The sequence below is a fragment of the Phodopus roborovskii genome, unplaced genomic scaffold, assembly GCF_943737965.1.
Source record: "Phodopus roborovskii unplaced genomic scaffold, PHOROB, whole genome shotgun sequence".
In the NCBI taxonomy this organism is placed as follows: domain Eukaryota; kingdom Metazoa; phylum Chordata; class Mammalia; order Rodentia; family Cricetidae; genus Phodopus; species Phodopus roborovskii.
The window spans coordinates 4,710,733-4,729,624 of NW_026125554.1; the positions used below are offsets into that span (position 1 = coordinate 4,710,733).

The 18,892-nt window shown below is 54.3% G+C and overlaps 1 protein-coding gene across 1 annotated transcript; it reads right to left on the minus strand.

Moving 5' to 3' along the window:
- Positions 1–31: 31 nt before the first annotated feature.
- Positions 32–18,883, minus strand: Sh3gl1 (SH3 domain containing GRB2 like 1, endophilin A2). Its single transcript, XM_051177569.1, has 10 exons — positions 18,715–18,883; positions 3,198–3,266; positions 3,025–3,097; positions 2,604–2,747; positions 2,349–2,482; positions 2,103–2,261; positions 1,865–1,968; positions 1,337–1,461; positions 1,201–1,257; positions 32–987 (listed from the first exon to the last, which is right to left on the minus strand). Exons 1-10 carry the CDS (start codon positions 18,757–18,759, stop codon positions 791–793), a joined length of 1,107 nt encoding a protein of 368 aa, XP_051033526.1. The 5' UTR covers positions 18,760–18,883; the 3' UTR covers positions 32–790.
- Between the last annotated feature and the right edge of the window lie 9 nt (positions 18,884–18,892).

An 18,892-nucleotide genomic window follows, 5' to 3' on the forward strand; every position in this document is an offset into this window, starting at 1 on the left:
GGTTCACCCTGAATTAAGATGGGACAATGGCTGTAGAAAGAGACATTTAATACTTTTTTAAAAAATCAGGAGTAGAGTTTGCTTCAGCCCAGGCTGGAGCAGAACACTGTTGCCCATCTAGGGGTTTGGGGTATGGCCCCATATGCCAGGGATGAGCCACAGGTTGTGGGGCTGCTGTAGAGAGGAATGTGACTGAACCCAGGCTGGAGGCTTCCCTTGCTGGCACCTGGCAGGGTAATGCAGAGCTGGGGCTGTGGTGGGTCTGCTGGTCAGTGAAGGGATCTGCCAGCTGCCTGTGGCAGCCTAAAGGTACAGGGTCATACAGACAGGTAGCAACAGAGCTGGCTCAAAGGAGGTGCCAGGGACCTAGGAATGTCCTCTCTGGGACCTTTGTGCTTGGCCTTCAATAGGGCTGAGGCTGGTTCTGTGGTCCCTTGGGAGGTGTGCATGTGCAGCTGGTGCTAAGCATCTCCGTGTGCCAGGCTGGGGTACTGGCCAGCCTCAGCTTGCAAGCTGGGGAACCCCAAGAACCTGCCTACCTCTGGGGAGCCTGGAGAAGGAACCAGGGCCCATCGCCAGCAACGGGCTGGGAGGGTTTGAAACAGGTGAGATCTGCAACCACCAGGAAGGCGATGGGACCTCAGGGTGGGCCTTCCCAAGTCTTAGGATGGGGGACCCCAGGGCTGGGAGTGTGGGGAGGAGGGTCCTCCTGGAGGAACGTTAGTGTTTCTAGAGCACCTTGGTGTTAGGCTGCTGCCACAATGTACAGGCAGCCAGTGTGCAGGCATGGTCACTGAGGCAGGGGCACCAGCACCTGCACATAGCTGAGCGGGAAGAAGCCTGACTGGCCATGTAGCATCCCCTCGTACCAGTTCTCATCGATCTGGTTGGTGAGTGTGATGAGGTCACCTTCACGGAAGCCCAGCTCGCCATCATTCTCAGGTTCAAAGTCATATAGTGCCTTGCAGCTTGGCTGGTCCAGGGGTGCTGGGATCAGGGTAGGGGTGTCAGAGAATACCAGATATGCCAGTGCCTGGGGCAGGTAGAGGTTGGCCCTGCTTTGACACTTTTGTGACCCCCCCCCCCACCTCAAGTGAACAACCTGCAGCAGCTGGGAGTGTGTGTGTGTGTGTGTGTGGGGAAATGCAGTCCCTCTCTCACCCCCAAAGACAGCAGCTATTTCCATCCCTAAACACTCACGCATACTCCGGCTGGGCGTCCTGGCGGGCTTGTCTGCTGATCTGAATGATGAGGAAGCTGTTTGTGGAGGAGGGCAGGTGTGAGTGGGTGGACAGACCCAGCTCCAACCCAGGCACCTTCCATGGAGCTTTGCTACCTGTGATCTTGGGTGCTGGGGCACAGGGGAATCCCCCATTGGGCTGCTCCAGTTCTCCAAGGTCGAAGGATTCCCGCGGCCGGGGCTTGAACTCCCGCCTGGGGCGTGAGGAGGCTTCCCGCACCCTGCAGGAATGGAAGGCAGGAATGGAATACCCCTCTTCTTCCACTCTGTTGTTTCTACTGCTGCTGCCCCTTACCTGTCCCCATCTCAAGTATCTACAGAGACTGCCAATCACCTCTGCCCTCAAAGCCACCCTATGCAGTGAGGATGCACAGTGATGTCCCTGGCTACCCAGGGAACTGCTACCTGACATAAGCAGGCAAAGGATGTAGACTCGAGCAGCTGGCCTAGGCTACTGCTGCCATCTCCCATAGGGCTCTGTTCCCTCCTGGCACCTCATGGCTACTAAATACACATAGCTCCAAGGACCCTTCCTTCACTGGCATACCCAGCATCAAGGTCCTGCCAGAGCCTGTGCCTGAGCTGCCCATGCTCATCAGCAGAGAGGGCACAGCAGCCACTCACCGGCGCTTCAGCTTGTCTGCTAGCTCCTCCAGGATCTGCACTGCTTGCCGATGGTAGTCCAGCTGGGCATCTACCAGGGCGGAGAGCTGACTCACCTGCTCAATCTGCAGGACAGGGAAAGGGCCACATGACATGGCCACGCCCCAGCCCTGGAGACTCAGCACCCTAGCCCAGAAAGGCAGCCCCTCATCCTAGCAGGATGCTCATCCTAGCGGGATGGTGTCCCGGGCCCACGCACATCAGTCTCCAGAAGGTTGTGCATGCTGGTCTCTGCCACCTCCTTGGACTCCTCAAACTTCTCCAGGGCCTGGCGCAGCTCCTCGTCGGGGATCTTGCCCTGTCGCTTCTTCTTGTAGTCAAAGTCCAGGCGGCGGCCCTCCAGCTTCTTCAGGTGATGCTGTGATGGATGACAAGTGATGGATGGAGCAGCACAGCTACATAGGGGCACCCTCACCTTTCCAGGGACTCAGGGACAGGGTGGCACCTGGATCTCCTTCAGGTCCTTGTCACACAGATTCTGCAGCGGGTCGATGAAATTCTGTTTTACTTCAATGTCCAGTGAGTCCTTCACCTCAGCCAGGCGCTTCATGGACTCACCTGCATCCAACAGGGCATCACCTGCAGGGAGCAGAGGCTGTCATGGGCAGGGTTCTTCACTCCTGAGTGACCCACATGCCAAGGCAGGCCAGAATATTGGACATGACTGCCCTGCCCACCCAACCACTCAGCTGCCCCTCACCAAAATTAGACTCTCCACCCAGTTCCTTGCCATGGCGAACCATGCACTCGCCCAGCAGCCCCTCTGATTGAGGATAGCCAGGATTCTTCACTTGGCCCCGAATCTTGGATACGGTGTTCAACATTGTCAGCTTGGCCCGTGAGGCTGCAAGGGAACAGACATCCTAGATGACAGGGGGTGTCTACCCAAGCCCTCCCAGGGGCCTGGCAGCTCATAGAAGGGAGCAAAACCACATATCCCTTCCCTCAGGAAGAAGTGCCATTGGGATAGTAGAGGAGATAGTACTGCTCCATGGTCCCTGCCTCACTCTTGCCTGGGAAGACCTGGCCCCATCAGCCCAGCAAGTCAGCAGAAGGGAACCTTGTGTGTGGAGGCAAGCAGAAGCTGGGAGGGCCATAGTCACTATCTCAGGGTGACCTACCTGGGTTGGGCTGCAGGTACTCAATGGTTCTGACCAGCACTTCTGCCACAGCCTTGCTGGTAACATCCACCTTCTGTGAAGAGAGCCAGTGTTGGAGCATCGGACACTGAGGCAGAACGGTGTAAGCCCCTTTGTCCTCCAGCAGCTGTGCAGACCGTGCTTGAGACCCCTACCTTTTCCATCTCTTTGAAGTCATCATCCAGCTTGGTCCCCTCGGCCCCGCCAACCTTCTCGCTGACCAGCTGTTCGGGTAGAAGGAGGGAGGCATGTGAGGACACAGGGGGGACAACTGCTGTGCTTGCTAAGGGTGCAGCCTCTGGGACAGGCAGGTAGACCTGGACGCGCTGTGGTCCAGCCCAGCACTCTGTGGGGACTGTCCACCTTCACAGTTCTTGGGTTGACCCTGTCACTTTGGTAGAGGCAAAGCAGGCTGCACACCAGCTTGTACCCCGTGTCCTGCACATGAGGGTACTGCAGGTTTCAGGAGACCCCTCTGTACCTGAATCCTTTGTGCTTACACTATGACATTGACACCTGGTAAGGCTGGCCTCTCAAGGAAGCCAGAACTTGATTTACAAACACCACCTTGCAATCAGGTGCCTGGACTTGAGAGCCTGGGGCAGGGTAAACAGAGACTTCCCTGTGCTGGACAGAGAGCAAAGAACAGAGAGTCATTATCTCAATGTGGCACAGTGTGTGTCACCCCTCTGGGGCATAAGGCCCAAGTCTGCCGACCACAGCCATCCTCACTCATCACACCCAAGCAAGGCAGCCATTGCCCGGGCCACTCCCACAGGAGGTGCATGCAGAACAGCAGGCTGGCCTCCTGAGAGAAGGATGTCAGTGACACTTTCATGAGCACAGCCTTGGTGCCCCCGACTCTAAGCTGTTGCCTGATGCGGGCAAGGGTTTTGCAAGGGCCATGTGGTGCCCCACACCATAGGCAGGGGGCAATAAGGACTTTGTAGGGTGGCTTGGGAGGAAGTGACCAAAGACATCAGGAAGTGGGGAGGCAGAGGCACCGGAAGTGACCTCCCTGCCCTATGCCTATGAGTAGCTGCACACAGCGCTCTGAAGGTTCTCTGGCCTCTTCACTAAACAGGGCTGCTCCTGGGGCTCCCCGGAGCCTCTCAGAGGAGAGGACAAGGCTCGGGGTAGGGAGAGACAGGAAGAGAAGCCCCCCCCCAGTAGCCCGCATAGCAGGTCCAACCAACTACCTCCTTTGAGTATTCCTAGGGAGCCCCACTGACTTTCACAGCCCCAGTTTGCTTCACCAGGCTGAGCAAAGGCAGGATGTCACCTACCATGAGGCCCTGCTCTTCTGGTAAATGCAGAGAAGTGAGGCAGAGCCACAGCTTCCGGGGACAGCACCTGGGCCGGGGGACCAGAGTCTCAGGGAGAGCAGTAAGGCAGGAAGAGAGGAGCCTGGAGCATACAGGGCTGCTCTCATGATGCTCCCACCTCCTGTGACCTGTGATTTGGGGGGGGGGTGCAGCCTCCCCAAGGCCCAAGAGCTCCACTGGGGCCCTACATCACTGGCCACCATACATGCCAAGAGCAAGCTGCAACTTCATACTATGGGTCCCTTTGCAGAAGAATCATCAGTGCTCTCTGTAGATCATGCTCTATAGCTCATGAGTACAGAGGAAAAGCTGGAGAAACAGATGCATCCCACCACAAGGCAGGGTGCAGTGGTTGCATGGTGGCATGCAAACACCTAGGTTCTCAGCAGAGAGCTGCCGGCCCTGTGGGAGGTCATCAACTGTGCCAAGAGCTACCTTACTGCAGTCACCTCGGGAGGCAAACTGGGTAGTGCTTGGGCTAAGTCCAATACAACTAGGGACCTGGACCCAAGGCAATGTGCACCAAGATTGCTCCCAATTCTCTGGCCAGCTTTTCCCACAGATTTGTCCCCTTGTACACAGGAGCCGGTAGGCTGGCCACAGCTGCTGACACAGCCTCTCCTGACAGTGTCATCTGTAAACCAGGCATCTGGGGTGGGGGCAAGCACAGCAGGGAGACAGACTCCCGGCAGGATCACAGAGACTGGGATGCCACTGGGGAGAGCCCGTGCCCCAGGCATGAGACCCTAGTTCTGCACCAGCATTGCCAAACTAAGCATGGCAGGGGAAATGCTGTGGCTGCCTGGGCAGAGGAGCCATAAGGAAGGTGACTGGATATGGGACAGGAGAAGCTAGGCAGAGTGAAGGTTCTGAGAGGAACATGGGAGCTGACACCTGCCTGGCCTGGCCACCACCCTTGGGTGGTTATGTTCCTTTATCATAATAAGGAAAGGTGACTTAGTGGCCAGGGGAGGTTCAGTCTGAGCAACGAAAACAGTGACATGAAAGAGGAGGGTGGGCACAGGGCAGCTCCATGCTGCATTTAGTTGGTTACCGAGAGGGAAAAACTGAGGCCTGCTGTGCAATACCACAGTGCATGAGAAGTGTCTATAGATGGCCATGTTGTCTGGTGGACCCAAGTACCCATGCCTGATGTATAGCAGCTAACAGTTCCTTTTGCTGCTCTTCGGTACAGCCCTCAACCAGGGGCTCGACCTGTTCTTGAGAGGGACCTGCCTGTAGAGTCTGGAGCAGGCTGATGAAGAAGGGAATCCAGCCTGAGACACTCTGAAGGACCCAACGGTGTTGTGAGAGACTTACCTGCTTCAGTTTACCAACAGCAGCACCATGATAGGCACAGCATCTGCAGGACACTGGGAGCCCAGGGAGCTTGGGGAAGGGAAGGAGGAGCAGCATGTATGAGGACATAGAAAGTAGAGAGGTCATGGGGGTAGGGAGGTGTGTGGCTGCCATGCCAGGCTCCTAGTGGTCCCCAGTTCACAGGGAGAGAACACAGCCTAGCCTTCTGTCCTTATTACAGGCAGACTTTGTGTCCCCAATTGGAGACCTTACGGTTGGGATAGACTGAGCCTAGGGAGACAAAGCCACCCTCCCTTCTTTCTCAAGTTTCCACCCCAGACCTCCCTGCTGAACAGAGCCACAGAGCCCCACACACCCAATCCTGACCTATTCCATGCCTTATGTCTGGCTCCTGGTAGGGAGCAATCAAGGACAGAGCAGGCCCACTGAGCAGCATGCAGGACTCTCTAGAAAGGAGGTGAGTATTGTTGACAGGGCCCCAACTCAAGTGTCCTCCCCAGTCAGGAGTCTCCAGTTCCTCAGAGTTACAGAGTGAAGACCAGAACCTAGCCCCTTGGTAAGGTTCATCTGTAAGGTGCTCTGAGTCCCCCAACTACACACTAACATGGGAGGGGACAGGCTGGAGAGATAGCTCAGTGGTTAAGAGCACTGACTGCTCTTTCAGAGGACCTGGGTTCAATTCCCAGCACCCACATGGCAGTTCACAACTTTCTGTAATTCCAAGATCTGACACATGCAACAGACATACAGGCATGTAAAACACCAATGTACATAAAATAAAAATAAATTATAAAAAAATGTTTAAAAAAATAAAATGGGAGAGGACATGCAGAAAGGTGACCACCCACTGCCCCATGGGGTATCCTGGTCCCTGGAGCTAGTGGCACGCCTCAGGGCAAGACACAGGTCTCCATTGCTCCAAACAGTAATACCCGGATGTGGGGTGAGCAAAATGTCAACAGGAATCACCACTGTGCCCAGGGAGGCATCACAGGCCCTTATCACACATCACAGGCTCTCATAAATATTTGGAATTTGCTGGTTGTGCAAGCCACTGACTCCTTTTGTGACAGCAGGCATGAAGGAACTTCCTCTGACCTACCAGGAAGCCCAGCACCATGTGCCGACAGGGCGTGGTACTTCCCTAGAGCAACCTTGTTGAGAGGTGGTGGTACCTTTGATCACTCAGATCTCCTGGTAGAAACTCTAAGCAGGTAACTCCATGACCAGATCAGGCCCCCAGGGGCACACATTGAGGAGGCAGCTCTTTGTGGTAGGCTGAGCCTCATGTGGAAACCGAGCTCTGGGAGATATAGGCTGCAGCAGAATGCTCCAGGCCTCTCATGATGCCCCAGACTCTTGGACAAACCAGCTGCAGAAGACCGGCAGCTGGGGCCAGATCAGGCCTGACCTCACCATGGGTTTCTTTCCTGACATAGCCAAAAGTCAGACACCTGAGGCCCCTCTCTGGGCTCTAGGAGGTCCCCACTGCCTTTCTACGACAGTCTGAGGTCTCAGTGTTGGCTGGGACAGCAGGAATCTGTGCCAGGCCCCACACAGCCTGGTCCACTGTCTGTCAATTCTTGTTTGTCTTCCAGCATTGGGAAAGAGCTCAACACAGGAGCTGTCACCAGTGTGTTACTTTGGGGTGATGGTGGCCTGACTGGCCCCTCACTGACCCAGGCCTGACACATAAGGACATCCACAGACTCTGTACTTCATGGGCAAAGTGGAAGATGGCTGCACCCCTCAGCTCCTTCCCTGACTGAAAGCTGAGGATGAGAACATAAGGTCAGCTGAGGCGACTGACACCTCAGAGCCTTAGGCCACAAAGGTGGGGAGGAGGTGGCAGGCTCACTCTAGGCTGTACACAGTCAAAAGGTAGAAAGCAGGAGAGATTTAGAGAGTCAGGGAGTCTCAGGCATCCCGTCTCTCACACTTCTGAGCAGGGGCTCCCTATCACCTGACCCTCTGTCCCTGACCTGGGAGCTGTCCACAGCGTGGATGGTACTGGCTACCCAAGTGCACTTATTCTTGTCAGAGGCTGAGATGAAGTGATACCTGGTGATACCTGTCCTGGGACCCACTACTCAGGGTGCTCTTGGCCTGGCCAATTTAGTTTCTCGCTTGTCGGGTGAGGCAGTAGAACTGTGGCTTACATGCTGAGAAAAATCAACTTCAGAGGAAAACTTAGAAAAAGAAAGAAAATCCAAGCCAAAACCAAATGAGGCCCTGGTCCCCTGAGGCCCATGAGGCAACCAAAGACCAGTCTCAGGGCTGCCGTTCACCTGAGGGGAGCCCAGCTTGGCTCCATACACACTGGGAATGAGAAAGGGTGGTGGGCCCCAGCCCCCACCCCTTCCATTCCCCATAGCTATGGGTCTAGGCTGCTTATCACTGGCCTCCCTCAGCAGGAGGAGGGCACTGCCCACCCCCTCCCCACCTGCTCTCTGAACAGCCTTTTGTGGGCCATGCCAGGGTTTCCGCATCCCTTGAAGCCCCACCCTGGCTGTCTTGTCTGCTGGAATCCACCCTGCATGTGTTCAGTCCTCTCCTGTTGCACTCTTGGTGGCCTTGGAAGCAGCAGGAGTTGGGGCTCTTGTCCAGTTCTCAGCACTCTGCTTCAGCCTGACCACAGCCACCTCCCCTACCATGGTAGAAGGCTCTGGGAAATCTGAGAAAGCTAGAATACTGCTCTGCACCCTAGGGACAGGGATGGGGGGTGAGGTGGGGCTGTGTCACAGGACACAAAAGAGGAAATGACAGATTTCTTTGAAGGACAAGTGAGATGGCTCAAACCCTGCTGGGCTACCAGGATGACAACTTAGCCTCCCGAGGCTGCAATCTGCACCTGTAACAGCAGACTTGGGTAACAAGTGACAGACACATGGACAGGTCAGGGGCACCAGGTTCTGCAATGTAGAGTGGCTTGGGGAAAGGTAGGGTAAGTGAGGGTGGTGATTGGCACTCCCACTGCCTGTCTGAGGATGCTGAGTTAGATGCACTGTCCCCTGCGATGACCAGCAGAGGCCATGGATACTAAGTAGTTGTCGAGATAATATTTAATGGTGTAATAAACAATTGAACACCCTCACCCTCAATGTGTCAATGCCAAGTCATCATAGGTGTGCCTAAAAGGTCTGGTGACAGATGACAGGGAGAAGCTTCTGCTTGGAAACCTGTCCCCCCCCCAGAGCTAGGATAAAAGCCCCAGGGTCAGTAAGGACAGCACTACCCTAGCATCAGACACCCTGGGGCTCCATCCTCAGCAATCACCCCCCACCCCCCCACCCCCCGGCTCCAAAAGACTAAACCCAAACCCAGTCCTCCTGTCTCAGTTCCCTCAGCTGTAATGTGGGTGAGTAGTAGCTCAGCAGCCACTGCCCCACAGGGGCCACTCCTGAGGATGGGAGGCTGCAGAGGGACCCTTCTCTAAGAAGGAGCATGGTGGGCACCCGTCATCCCAGCACTCTGGTGGGAACTAGAAGGATCAGGAGTTCAAGGTCACCTTCCCCTACACAGTGAGTTTGAGGCTAGCCTGTTTCAAAAAAAAAACAAAAAACAACATCCAAAGTAAGCCAGGCCAGGCAGTGACACACACCTTAATCCCAGTACTTGGGAGGCAGGTGGACCTCTGTGAGTTTGAGAACAGCCTGGTAGAGTGAGTTCCGGGACAGTCAGAACTGTTACACAAAGAAACCCTGTCTCGAGAAAACCAAAGAGGAGGGAAAGCCCACCTCCCCACACTTCACCTAGTCCTGGGTGCCAGTGCACCTACCCATACTCCTTAGGGTAGGGAGGGGAGGGGACTATGTCTTATCAATGGCGTCATTGATGGCTGTGCGACAATGGGGGCAGGGGTGAAGGAGGCTGGAAAACAAACCCACATATCCCCACAGTGGCCACCTCACCCCTGCATGGCTCACTGCCCCTCCTCTTTCTCTGCTAGGCCAGTGTCCCCTTTACACCCCTGTGCACCCAGTCAGGTGACCAGACCCTACTTTCCCCTGCTCTGCCTAGGCAGTCTCATCCCTACCTCAGGTAAGGCTGGGAAATGCCACCCTCAGGACACAGAACAGATTCTGGGCCACAAGCTGATGGCTACAGTGCCCACTCCCAGGATCCACAGGACTCTTCATTTTAAGTTGATGGAGTAAAATGCCCATACCCCAAGTCTCCTGACCCCTTCTGTGTCACCAAGTACCTCATGCTGCCTAGCCTCAGCCCAGGGTGACAGCATACCAAGGCTTCCTGCCCCCAGTCCCAGCTGCAGGGAGGGAACCAGCTGTGTGTGGGGACAAGTACACAGCATGGTGACGCTTGGGTGACATCTGTGTTCACTGCCCTCTTCTTCCCACATCTGAATTCCAGTGGCCATGTGCTCCATGAGTCACCCAAGCCTTCCTCCTGAGGCCACCCATCACTAGCCCTATCTATCAGCCACAGACAGTACTGCACACATCTGGGATGCTCAAGTGCTGATCCACCAGCCCTGCCTAGGTGCTACTGCTCACATAACTTTTACAGTTTTTTTTTTCCCCCAGACAAGATTTCCTTGTGTAGCCCTGGCTGGCCTCAAACTCACAGAGATCTACCTGGCTCTGCCTCCAAGTGCTGGGTTTAAAGGCGTGCGCCATAACCACCTGGCTTACAGCTATTATCTTCTGTCTATGAGGTTCAGGAAGGAAAAGAGGGGTGAATGATCTAAGCACACACCCCAGCAACAGGTCCACAAGAGGCACTGTGCTAAGCTGGGAGCAAGGAGCAGGCAGGTGTGTGGGATCAGGCAGAGAAAATGGGCCTGTCTGCTGAGGGTGGGAGAGGCTCAGCCAGTCCCATTACCATCGATTGCAAACATGCTTCTATGGTGGGACAAGGCACCAGGCTCAGAGGTGCCACCCATCTCTAGCAGTGCCTTTGGACAGTCAACCCCAGCTGCTGTAGGCAGGTGCTGCTGAGGGTTATAGAGTACAGGACACCCTCAGGGCTAACCGGGCAAACTGTTTTCTGAGCAAATCGGAACACACCACCAGTTTCCTGAATGAACATTTTAGCTGCGCCTGTGACCAGTGGTGTCAAGTGTACAGAGCTGAAGGTCTGCTCTGCAGAGCATGAAATGATAGGGACCCCACTACCTCCAGTCAGTAACGGGGACAAGGGCTCATGATGCTGGTCCCCCCCCCCAAGGAACTGACCATTCTAAAGGCCTAGGTACTGGGCTTGTCTTCAGACCAATGAGTGTACCCTTGTTGGGGACAATGGGGTACCTAAAGCAAAAAATGGCCAACTGGCAGGGAATGGACCTCCCAACTGAGCCAGGACAAACCTCTTTCAGTAATCTACCTCTCTCAGGCATGTGATTCCAGTGACTTAAAAGCAGGGTGACCATGGCTCTCAGAGGAACAACAGGCCATATCCCACTCAATATATCCTCTAAGCAATCAAGCACAGGGCCCTTGGTTTGGGAAGACACCGGAATCCTTCACCCTAACTCACAGCACCACACTGGCATCCCAAGTTAAGCTTTTCTGGCCTGCAAGGCTTACACATCCCCTCATCCTAGGGATCAGAGAACATGTGAGCACTGTGCACCTAGGAAACATACACTGACTGAAGCCCACAAGTGTGGAGGCTGTAGTGTTGCTTGGTGGAAGGCTTTGGGAGCTGAGACAAGAAGACAGCATGGTAGCCTTTGGTCCTGCTAGGAACACAGGCACAGGTGCCAGCTTGGACCCTGATCCTGTGCATGTGCCGATCCTGGGATGCAGGGGAACTATAGCAGGCAGGTGTGCTGGGAAATACAGAGGCTGGGTGAAGGGCTTCAAGTGGTGGGCATGACCAAGCATAAGAACCCAATGGTTCTCTGTCTTCAATTCATGGTGATTCTCCTGCCTCTGCTTCCTGAGTACTAGGACCCCATGTTTGGGGTAGCAGTGCTGATTTTCAAAGCACAGGGCCAACCGTGTGTCTGGGAGCCCACTATTCTCTCCCTGTGTATCTGAAACTATAGCTATTTACTCATGGCAAGCAAAAACACCAAGACTCCCCTCCTGCCATGGAGCCAGAGCCCCTGCCCCTATAGTAGCTAGGTAGGGCTCCACCCCTGGCAACTCCCCAAGTCCCTCACTGGAAGAATCTAGGCAAGGGTTCTGCCAACATGTCACACCCTGGAAGAGCCTACTAAAGGTGGATTTAAAATGGAGTTTTAGGCTGAAGATGGCAAACGGCTGTGGCCTCAGCACTAGGGAAGCAGGGACAGGACCATGTGTTCACATTAGGCTGGGTTAGAGTAAGACTGTCTCAAAATTAAGTAACTAAAGTGCTTCCTGTGAAAGGAAGGAGTAAGGATGTGGAGTGAGGCCCTAGTGCTCCTACAGAGGTCTACATGAGTACTGGCAGGCACGCTGGGGAAAGGTGGCTGAAACACACTTGCTGCTAGGATGAGGGTCATGGGTGTGAGAGGAAGGTATAGAGGGAGTGGCTGGAGCCTGAAGAATGGCTCACAAACAGAATGGGGGGGGGGGAGCTAGGGGACAAGGTGGTTGGAAATGTCACAACAGGTGCATGAGATGCAAGGCAAGGCTACCTGGATCCAGGAAGTCGGTCTCCCCAGGGGTGGTCTAACTCATGAAGACCTGAGCTGGGGCGTATGGAGACTGGTGTTTCCTAGCAGGGTGGGCTGGCCTCTCCAAAGAAAAAGGCAGCATGGCTGTCCTCAGCTGGGTCACAGTTACTGCTGTGGCCCAGCCTAGTGCAGCCTCTCTCCTGAGTGCTGGGGGTGCATCCTAAGGCAAGAAGGCCCTAGCCAGGCTAATTCCTCTGTAGGACCAGTCAGACCTGCTCCTGGCCAAGCTTCAAAGGACCCACTTCCCTCAAGTGCTACCTGAGCCCAAGAAGTCAGTCCAGGGATGCTGTGGGAGGCCGCAAAGAGGAAACCCCATTGTTAGCTTTGAGCGGGAGGCCACCCTGGTGGTGCCTTTATGATCAGCCTGTCAGCTGGCACCACACAGCAGGACATAGGGTTTGACACAGCCAGCCTGTAGGAGCATGCTGAGAAACAACAGAGAGCATTTGATGACACAAGAATGAGACCGAAGTGCAAGGGTGGCCCTCCAGCAAGCACTGAGATGCCAGACAGCCAGGGTGGATAGGAGGAGGGCAGAGGACCAGGCAGGGTGAGGCGCAAAAGAGGCACAATGCCACCAGAGAGGTGGGGCAAGCACAGCACAGCTTGGGTGGGACGTGGGCAGAGCTGTACAGACTGGTCTGATGGTATGCGGGACACTGGTCACCAGTGCTGGTATGTGGGATACCCATCGCCACTGTGACCCTGAAACACTGGCAAAGATCTGGGAGGTCCCTGGTGCTAGGGGACAATATAGCCTGTACCCCAGAAGTCTGACTTTCCCCCCCCCCCTTGAGCTGCTACACATAGTTCTGGGCAGACCCCATGCAGGCCAGGGACCCTATTCAACGTAGGCAGTCTCTATTAATGGACTTGGTGATCTAGGACAGGGCAGCAGGGCACCTGCCACCTGTGTCACCCTGAAATGCTAAGTAAACATGCTGATTCTCAGGGGTCAGCCACCCTCCACGTATCCTGGGGGGGGGGGCTAACACTGAGGATCACCCAGAAGGGAAGGAACCCGCCTATGAGAGTCCTCTAGAGAGGTCAGCCAGCAGGTGCTGAGTCAGGGACTGGGAGGAAGCCACAGCTGTGTTCCCGCAGTGCTTAGGAAGTGTCCCGTGACCCCCCAGGGGCTCAAATCAGCAGGTTTTCTAGGAGCTGATCGGAAAAGGAAGATGAGGCATCCTGTGGACCTGCAAAGGGCAGGAAGAGGGAGCAGAGGGGCGCCCACCCAGGCAGAGGGGTGTCCCCTGACAAGGAGAAGCTGAGTAGAGCAGCTGCTAGAAAATGCAGTCTTCTCTCTAGTTTTCCAGGGAGAGCTCAAGAGAGATTGAGACAGCGGAGATCTAGCCATTATACAGCCATATACCTGTGATCCCAGTACGGGGTTTGGGTTTGTTGTTAGCCTAGATGATAGAACAAAAATTCAGAAGAATGAAAGTAATAGGGAAAGATATGACTCGGTGGGTACAGTGTCTGCCAAATCAATTCTCAGCTCCCGTATGAAAAGCTGGGTGTGGTGGAGACTGGCAATTCCAGTGCTGCTGAACATAGAGACCCTTGGCCAGCCAGGGTAGTCTTAGTAGTGAGTCCCAGGTCCCAGTGGTATATGAGGGATAACATCTGAGTTTGATCCTTCCCCACAATAGGTTAATAAAAAGCCCTGATTTGGAGTTGGGAGTGCCAAACAGAGAGCCAAACCTGGCCCTGGTTCCACTGCCCCCACAGCTGCCTGCTGTGGCCTCTCAAATCCTACCAAGGAAGCGAGCTGTGGAGGGGCAGAGAGGGTGCAGCTGTGTCCCGGGTGTCTTGATCAAAGGCTGTGCTTGGTGGAAGAGAATGGACATATATGCACACACATACACAGATGCATGTATGTGCACTGTATGCATTCACACGTAGCAGGAGCCTCTCTGGAAGTGCCCAGGCTGTGGAACAGGGAGGAGGGAATGTGTGCTAACAAGTGACGTGGGACATGGGACACTCAGACACCATGTCCCTAACAGGATGATGGTAATGGGGCTTATAAACAAGATGTGACAGTCCCCACCTTAATGTCACAGTGGCCTGCTGTGATGCCCAGAGCTGGAGCTGCCCAGGCTGTCTAGGTACAGTGGGGGTTGCCTGGCACACCAAGGTAAACGATTAGCTGGGGCACTGCATTGGGAGCCCAGGCTCTGACTCAGGTGGACTTTCAGCTCACAGAATCAATGTGGCCTCATGTGGAGGAAATCAAAGCAAGAGCTGGGGTGTCAGTAAGTGCCCATTTGTAGGAGGCCTCCAGTGGACTGTGCATGACAGAGAGAGAGAGAGAGAGAGAGAGAGAGAGAGAGAGAGAGAGAGAGAGAGAGAGAGAGAGAGAGAGTGTGTGAAGGGGGCAGGGTTCACCCACCAAGCACTTGCCTGGTACTCCATAGTCACACAGAGTCACACAGTTATTTTCTTCCAAGGTCAGCTCAACCAATCTTTCTTTTCAAACTCTCCCTTTCTCTCAGGCAAAAAAGGGGTTTTGGGGGTGGGATGAGATCTACATTCCATTCCAGGAGCAGCATCCTTAGTTAACATCCCATCTCCAGGCCATCACACAATGACCAGGAAACCAGCCAGCTTGGCTAACAGTGAAGACGACAAACAAACTTCTGAGCTACAGGCCACTTCCATCTGTACTCTGACTTACTCAATTCTCCACACATACACCAGGGAGAGGAGACATGGGGACCACAGCTAAGAACATCCCTCTACTTCCCCACCTGCAGGAAGTGAAGCTCCCAACTTCTCTCAACACCCAAGCTCACTTTACACACTTACATTTACCTGCAGGCTTGGCTGGGTGATGAGCTGGGGCCTGTGAAGCTCACACCAATGGAGCCAGCCCCACAGTCTTACCTACCAGAGCCCAGTTGCCCACCCTGGCTTCCAGCTCCATCCATACCTTGCCTTGGCACCCCTGAACCTCGTTCCACAACCAGCCATATCTGATTCTTGACAATATGGGCTGAGGTCTCATTTAGCCCAAGCTGGCCTCAAACATACTGTGTAGGTGAACTCCTGACCCTCCTGCCTGCACCTCCAGGTGACAGGTGTAGGCTCTTACAGAGAGTTATGTGGAGTTGGGGATGGAGCCCAGGGCTTCCTTATAAGCTAGGTGAATGCTCTACCCACTGAGCTTCTCTCCTGCGAGTTCTCACTATGTAGCCCAGGCTAGCCCAGATCCCATAGGGATTACAGGCATGCCCTATCACACCTGGCTTGTGGCTTCTCTCTGACAAGAAAGAATATTCTAGGGACTCAGGAGACAACCAGGGAGGTGTTACTTAGTAGAGAAAATAAAAACAGAAGCGGGATCCTGCTGCAAGAGTGGGATGTTGAGGAACTGGGGTAGCTCCTGCAGGAGGCTGGGCTGAGGGCCATCTGTGTGTAGCTCTTTAGAGCTGACTCAGACTCCTGGGCACGGCAATCATTCTTTGGGACAGGGCTCTGGAATCTTAAAACAGTAAACTGATCCTGAGCTGAGCTGGACTTTCCAGGTTTATAGGCAGGTTGGATGGTGGCCCTCCAAGAGGCAAAGGCTGGTGGCTGCCCCTCTGGGTCCTTTCCAAGTGCTGGGGAAGGGCCTCCATTTAAGGGGCCATAGGGATTCAAACAGCAGAGTAGTCTCAGGTCCAGGCTGGCAACACACCCCAAGGAACTCAGGCACAGAGCTTGCCCACAGTACTCCCTGCATGGGTACAACCCACTCAACTCCATCTGGGGGTGTGCACTGGACATTCAACATTCCTGCACTTCCTTCTTTAACTACCCTCACTCCTCCTCCCCACACACGCTAGCCTCCCCCCAAGGTCGACAGAGAGGGCCCAGATGTCTTTATCCTTAAGTAAGCTAGGACCATTCCTTTTGGCCCCTGGATTAACAGCGAGCACCAGATGCCTGTTCCCTCTGGCTGGGCCTCTCCAGACCATGGGGAGAGCCCTTCTTGCAGGCACAGCCCAAGCAATTCCTCACACTGTTGCTCATCTCTCTGTGGAATCTACTCGAGCCAGCTCCACACCCAGGATTCTCAGCCTGCACTACACAACCACAGTATTAGCACATCTGGGGCTTCTTGGAGCAGAAACCTGGCAATGAACTCTATGTTCACGAGTCTCCCTGCACAGATCCATGGCTTGCATGCCTCTGAATGGTGTTTCACTACATATTCCTGGAACTCACTTTGTAGCCCAGGCTAACCCTCAACTTGCAACAAACCCACGGCTTCCTGTGTGGTAAGCAAGCGCCCAACCAACTGAGCTACACACCCAGATCAACTGCTGTTGTTCTGAGATACAGACAGGTTCTTACTCTGTAGCCCCTGTTTGCCTTGAACTTATAGCTAAAATCCTGCTACAACCTATCAGATAGTGGGGCAACAGACTAAGCCAACATGGGCCATGTTCTTTTATCTCTATCTGAGCTCAGGAGTTCTAGAAGGGGAGTGTATCTGCTCCAACATCCCTGATTGAGGAGGACAGGCCTCTGAGCTGAGAGTAGCACGGGAAGGGATGCACAGACTGATGACAGCCTTATATAGTCACACCAGCCTTGACCCTGGTGACCTTTACGGTGACAGGAGGCGGCCAAGTGTTTCATTTGGAAACAAATCTTACCAAGCTTCTGGAACTCCCTTGGCCTCAGCCACCTGGGTAACCCTCACTCTGGGGCTACAGGCCTATCAGGTTCTCCAGTAGTGTCCCACAAAATGCACTTTCAAGCTGGGTATGTAGCTCAAGGTAGAACATTTGCTACTGAGGGCAAAGTCCTGGGTTCCATCCCAACACGCACGCACGCACGCACGCACGCGGGTGTGAGGGGTGGGGGGTGGGGGTAGGGACAGGGAGAGGGAAAGAAGGAAAGAGGGAGAGAGGGAGTAAGACAGAAGAAAAGAAACCCAAACAGACAAGGGAAAACTCACAGTTATAAACTTGGCAAACCACTTCTGGGGAATGTATCTTACAAATCCAATCTCACTAGCAAGGCTTGGTGGCAACTGTTCGTAACAAGTACCAGGCTGCAGAGACAGGGGTATAATAAATATGAGACCACTCTAACCTTAGACTGGGACAGAGAAAACACAAGAGTTGGTTCAAGGGGAAGCCTGGTTCCCAGCACCCAGAGGCTGAGGGATTAGGCTCATAGTGCCAAGGAGTTCAAGGCAATATAAGACCTTTACTACATGAAGACAAGTTGGAACTGTGGCATCCTGTCATCCCAGCACCAGGGAGGGAGAAAGAGGCAGGAGGAAATTCTGCAGCAGCTTCGACCTCATCTGAACAAGCAAACAAAGTTCCAGGGGGGTGGGGGTGGGGAGAGCTTTAATCCCAGCTCTCCCGGGAGGCAGAGGCAGGTGGATCTCTGAGACCAACCTTGTCTATAAGAGACAATTCCAGGGTAGCCTCCAAAGCCACAGAGAAACCCTGTCTTGAAAAACCAAAAAAAAAAAAAGTTCCAGAAGGAACGTTACATTACAGGGTGTCATTACAGGGTGTCGGAAGACATCTGTTGTCAAGATGAATGGAACTCCTGCCATGGGGTGGGGTTCTCAATGCTTAATGATGCAACAGAGCCCAGGATGCCCACCCTGGAGAACACACACAGCCAGAACGCAGAATTTCAGTTCTGACTCACGCTCCAAGAAGTACTGAGCCCAAACCACCAAGTAGTACCCAAGAATCCACAGTCCAGCATAGCCGTATCAATGTATCTTTCAAAGAAACACACACCGGCACAAAGCCTGTGACATTTTGTAACTGGAGAAGCCTGGAAAATTACTTTTCACTGTTCCTTTTCAAGTTGGCACAGTGTCTACCAAGAGATTCTTCTTTTTTATTTCGTTTTTGAGACAGGGTCTCCTTATATAACCCTGGCTGGCTTCAAACTCTAAGATCTGCTTGCCTGCCTCTGCCTCTAGAATGCTGGGACTAAAGATGTGGACCACCTAGTGGTTTTGGGGTTTTTTTGTTTGTTTGTTTGTTTGTTTTTGCAACCTATCTTAGAGACACCGAAGAAAAAGGGCCGGGACACTGACTTTTCTAAGCCCTATGTGGACTTCGTAAATGTATCAAGTTATTTGTTAAACAACCCAGATACACATTCCCTGTGGCCTGAGGCTATGTGGTGAGAGTTACAGCCTGGAAACCTGGGTTCCCTCCTTTCACCCTGGGACCGAACGCAGGTCGTGAGGCTTGGTGGCAAGCCCCTCGCGGCGGAGCCTTCTCACCAGTCCTACAGAACTTTTTGAGAGCCTCTTAGACACGCACACCCCGTGCCCCGTGCAGCCCAGGAACCCGGTTTCCCTTCCCTGAGCTGGCTCCATCGAGGTCCCCCGAGCCAGGCCCAAGCCCGGATCGCCCGGCCGCACCTCACCTGGCTCGCCTTGTAGAACTGCTTCTTTAGCCCTGCCACCGACATGCCGCCTCCCGCCGTCGGGCCTCCCGCCCAGACTCAGGTTTCCGCCGGCGCCGTCGAACCGACCTCCTCCTTCCCCGCGCGATTCGGCACCGCCTCCGCCAAAGCAGCTCGCCAGCTCTACGCGCCCGCCTGG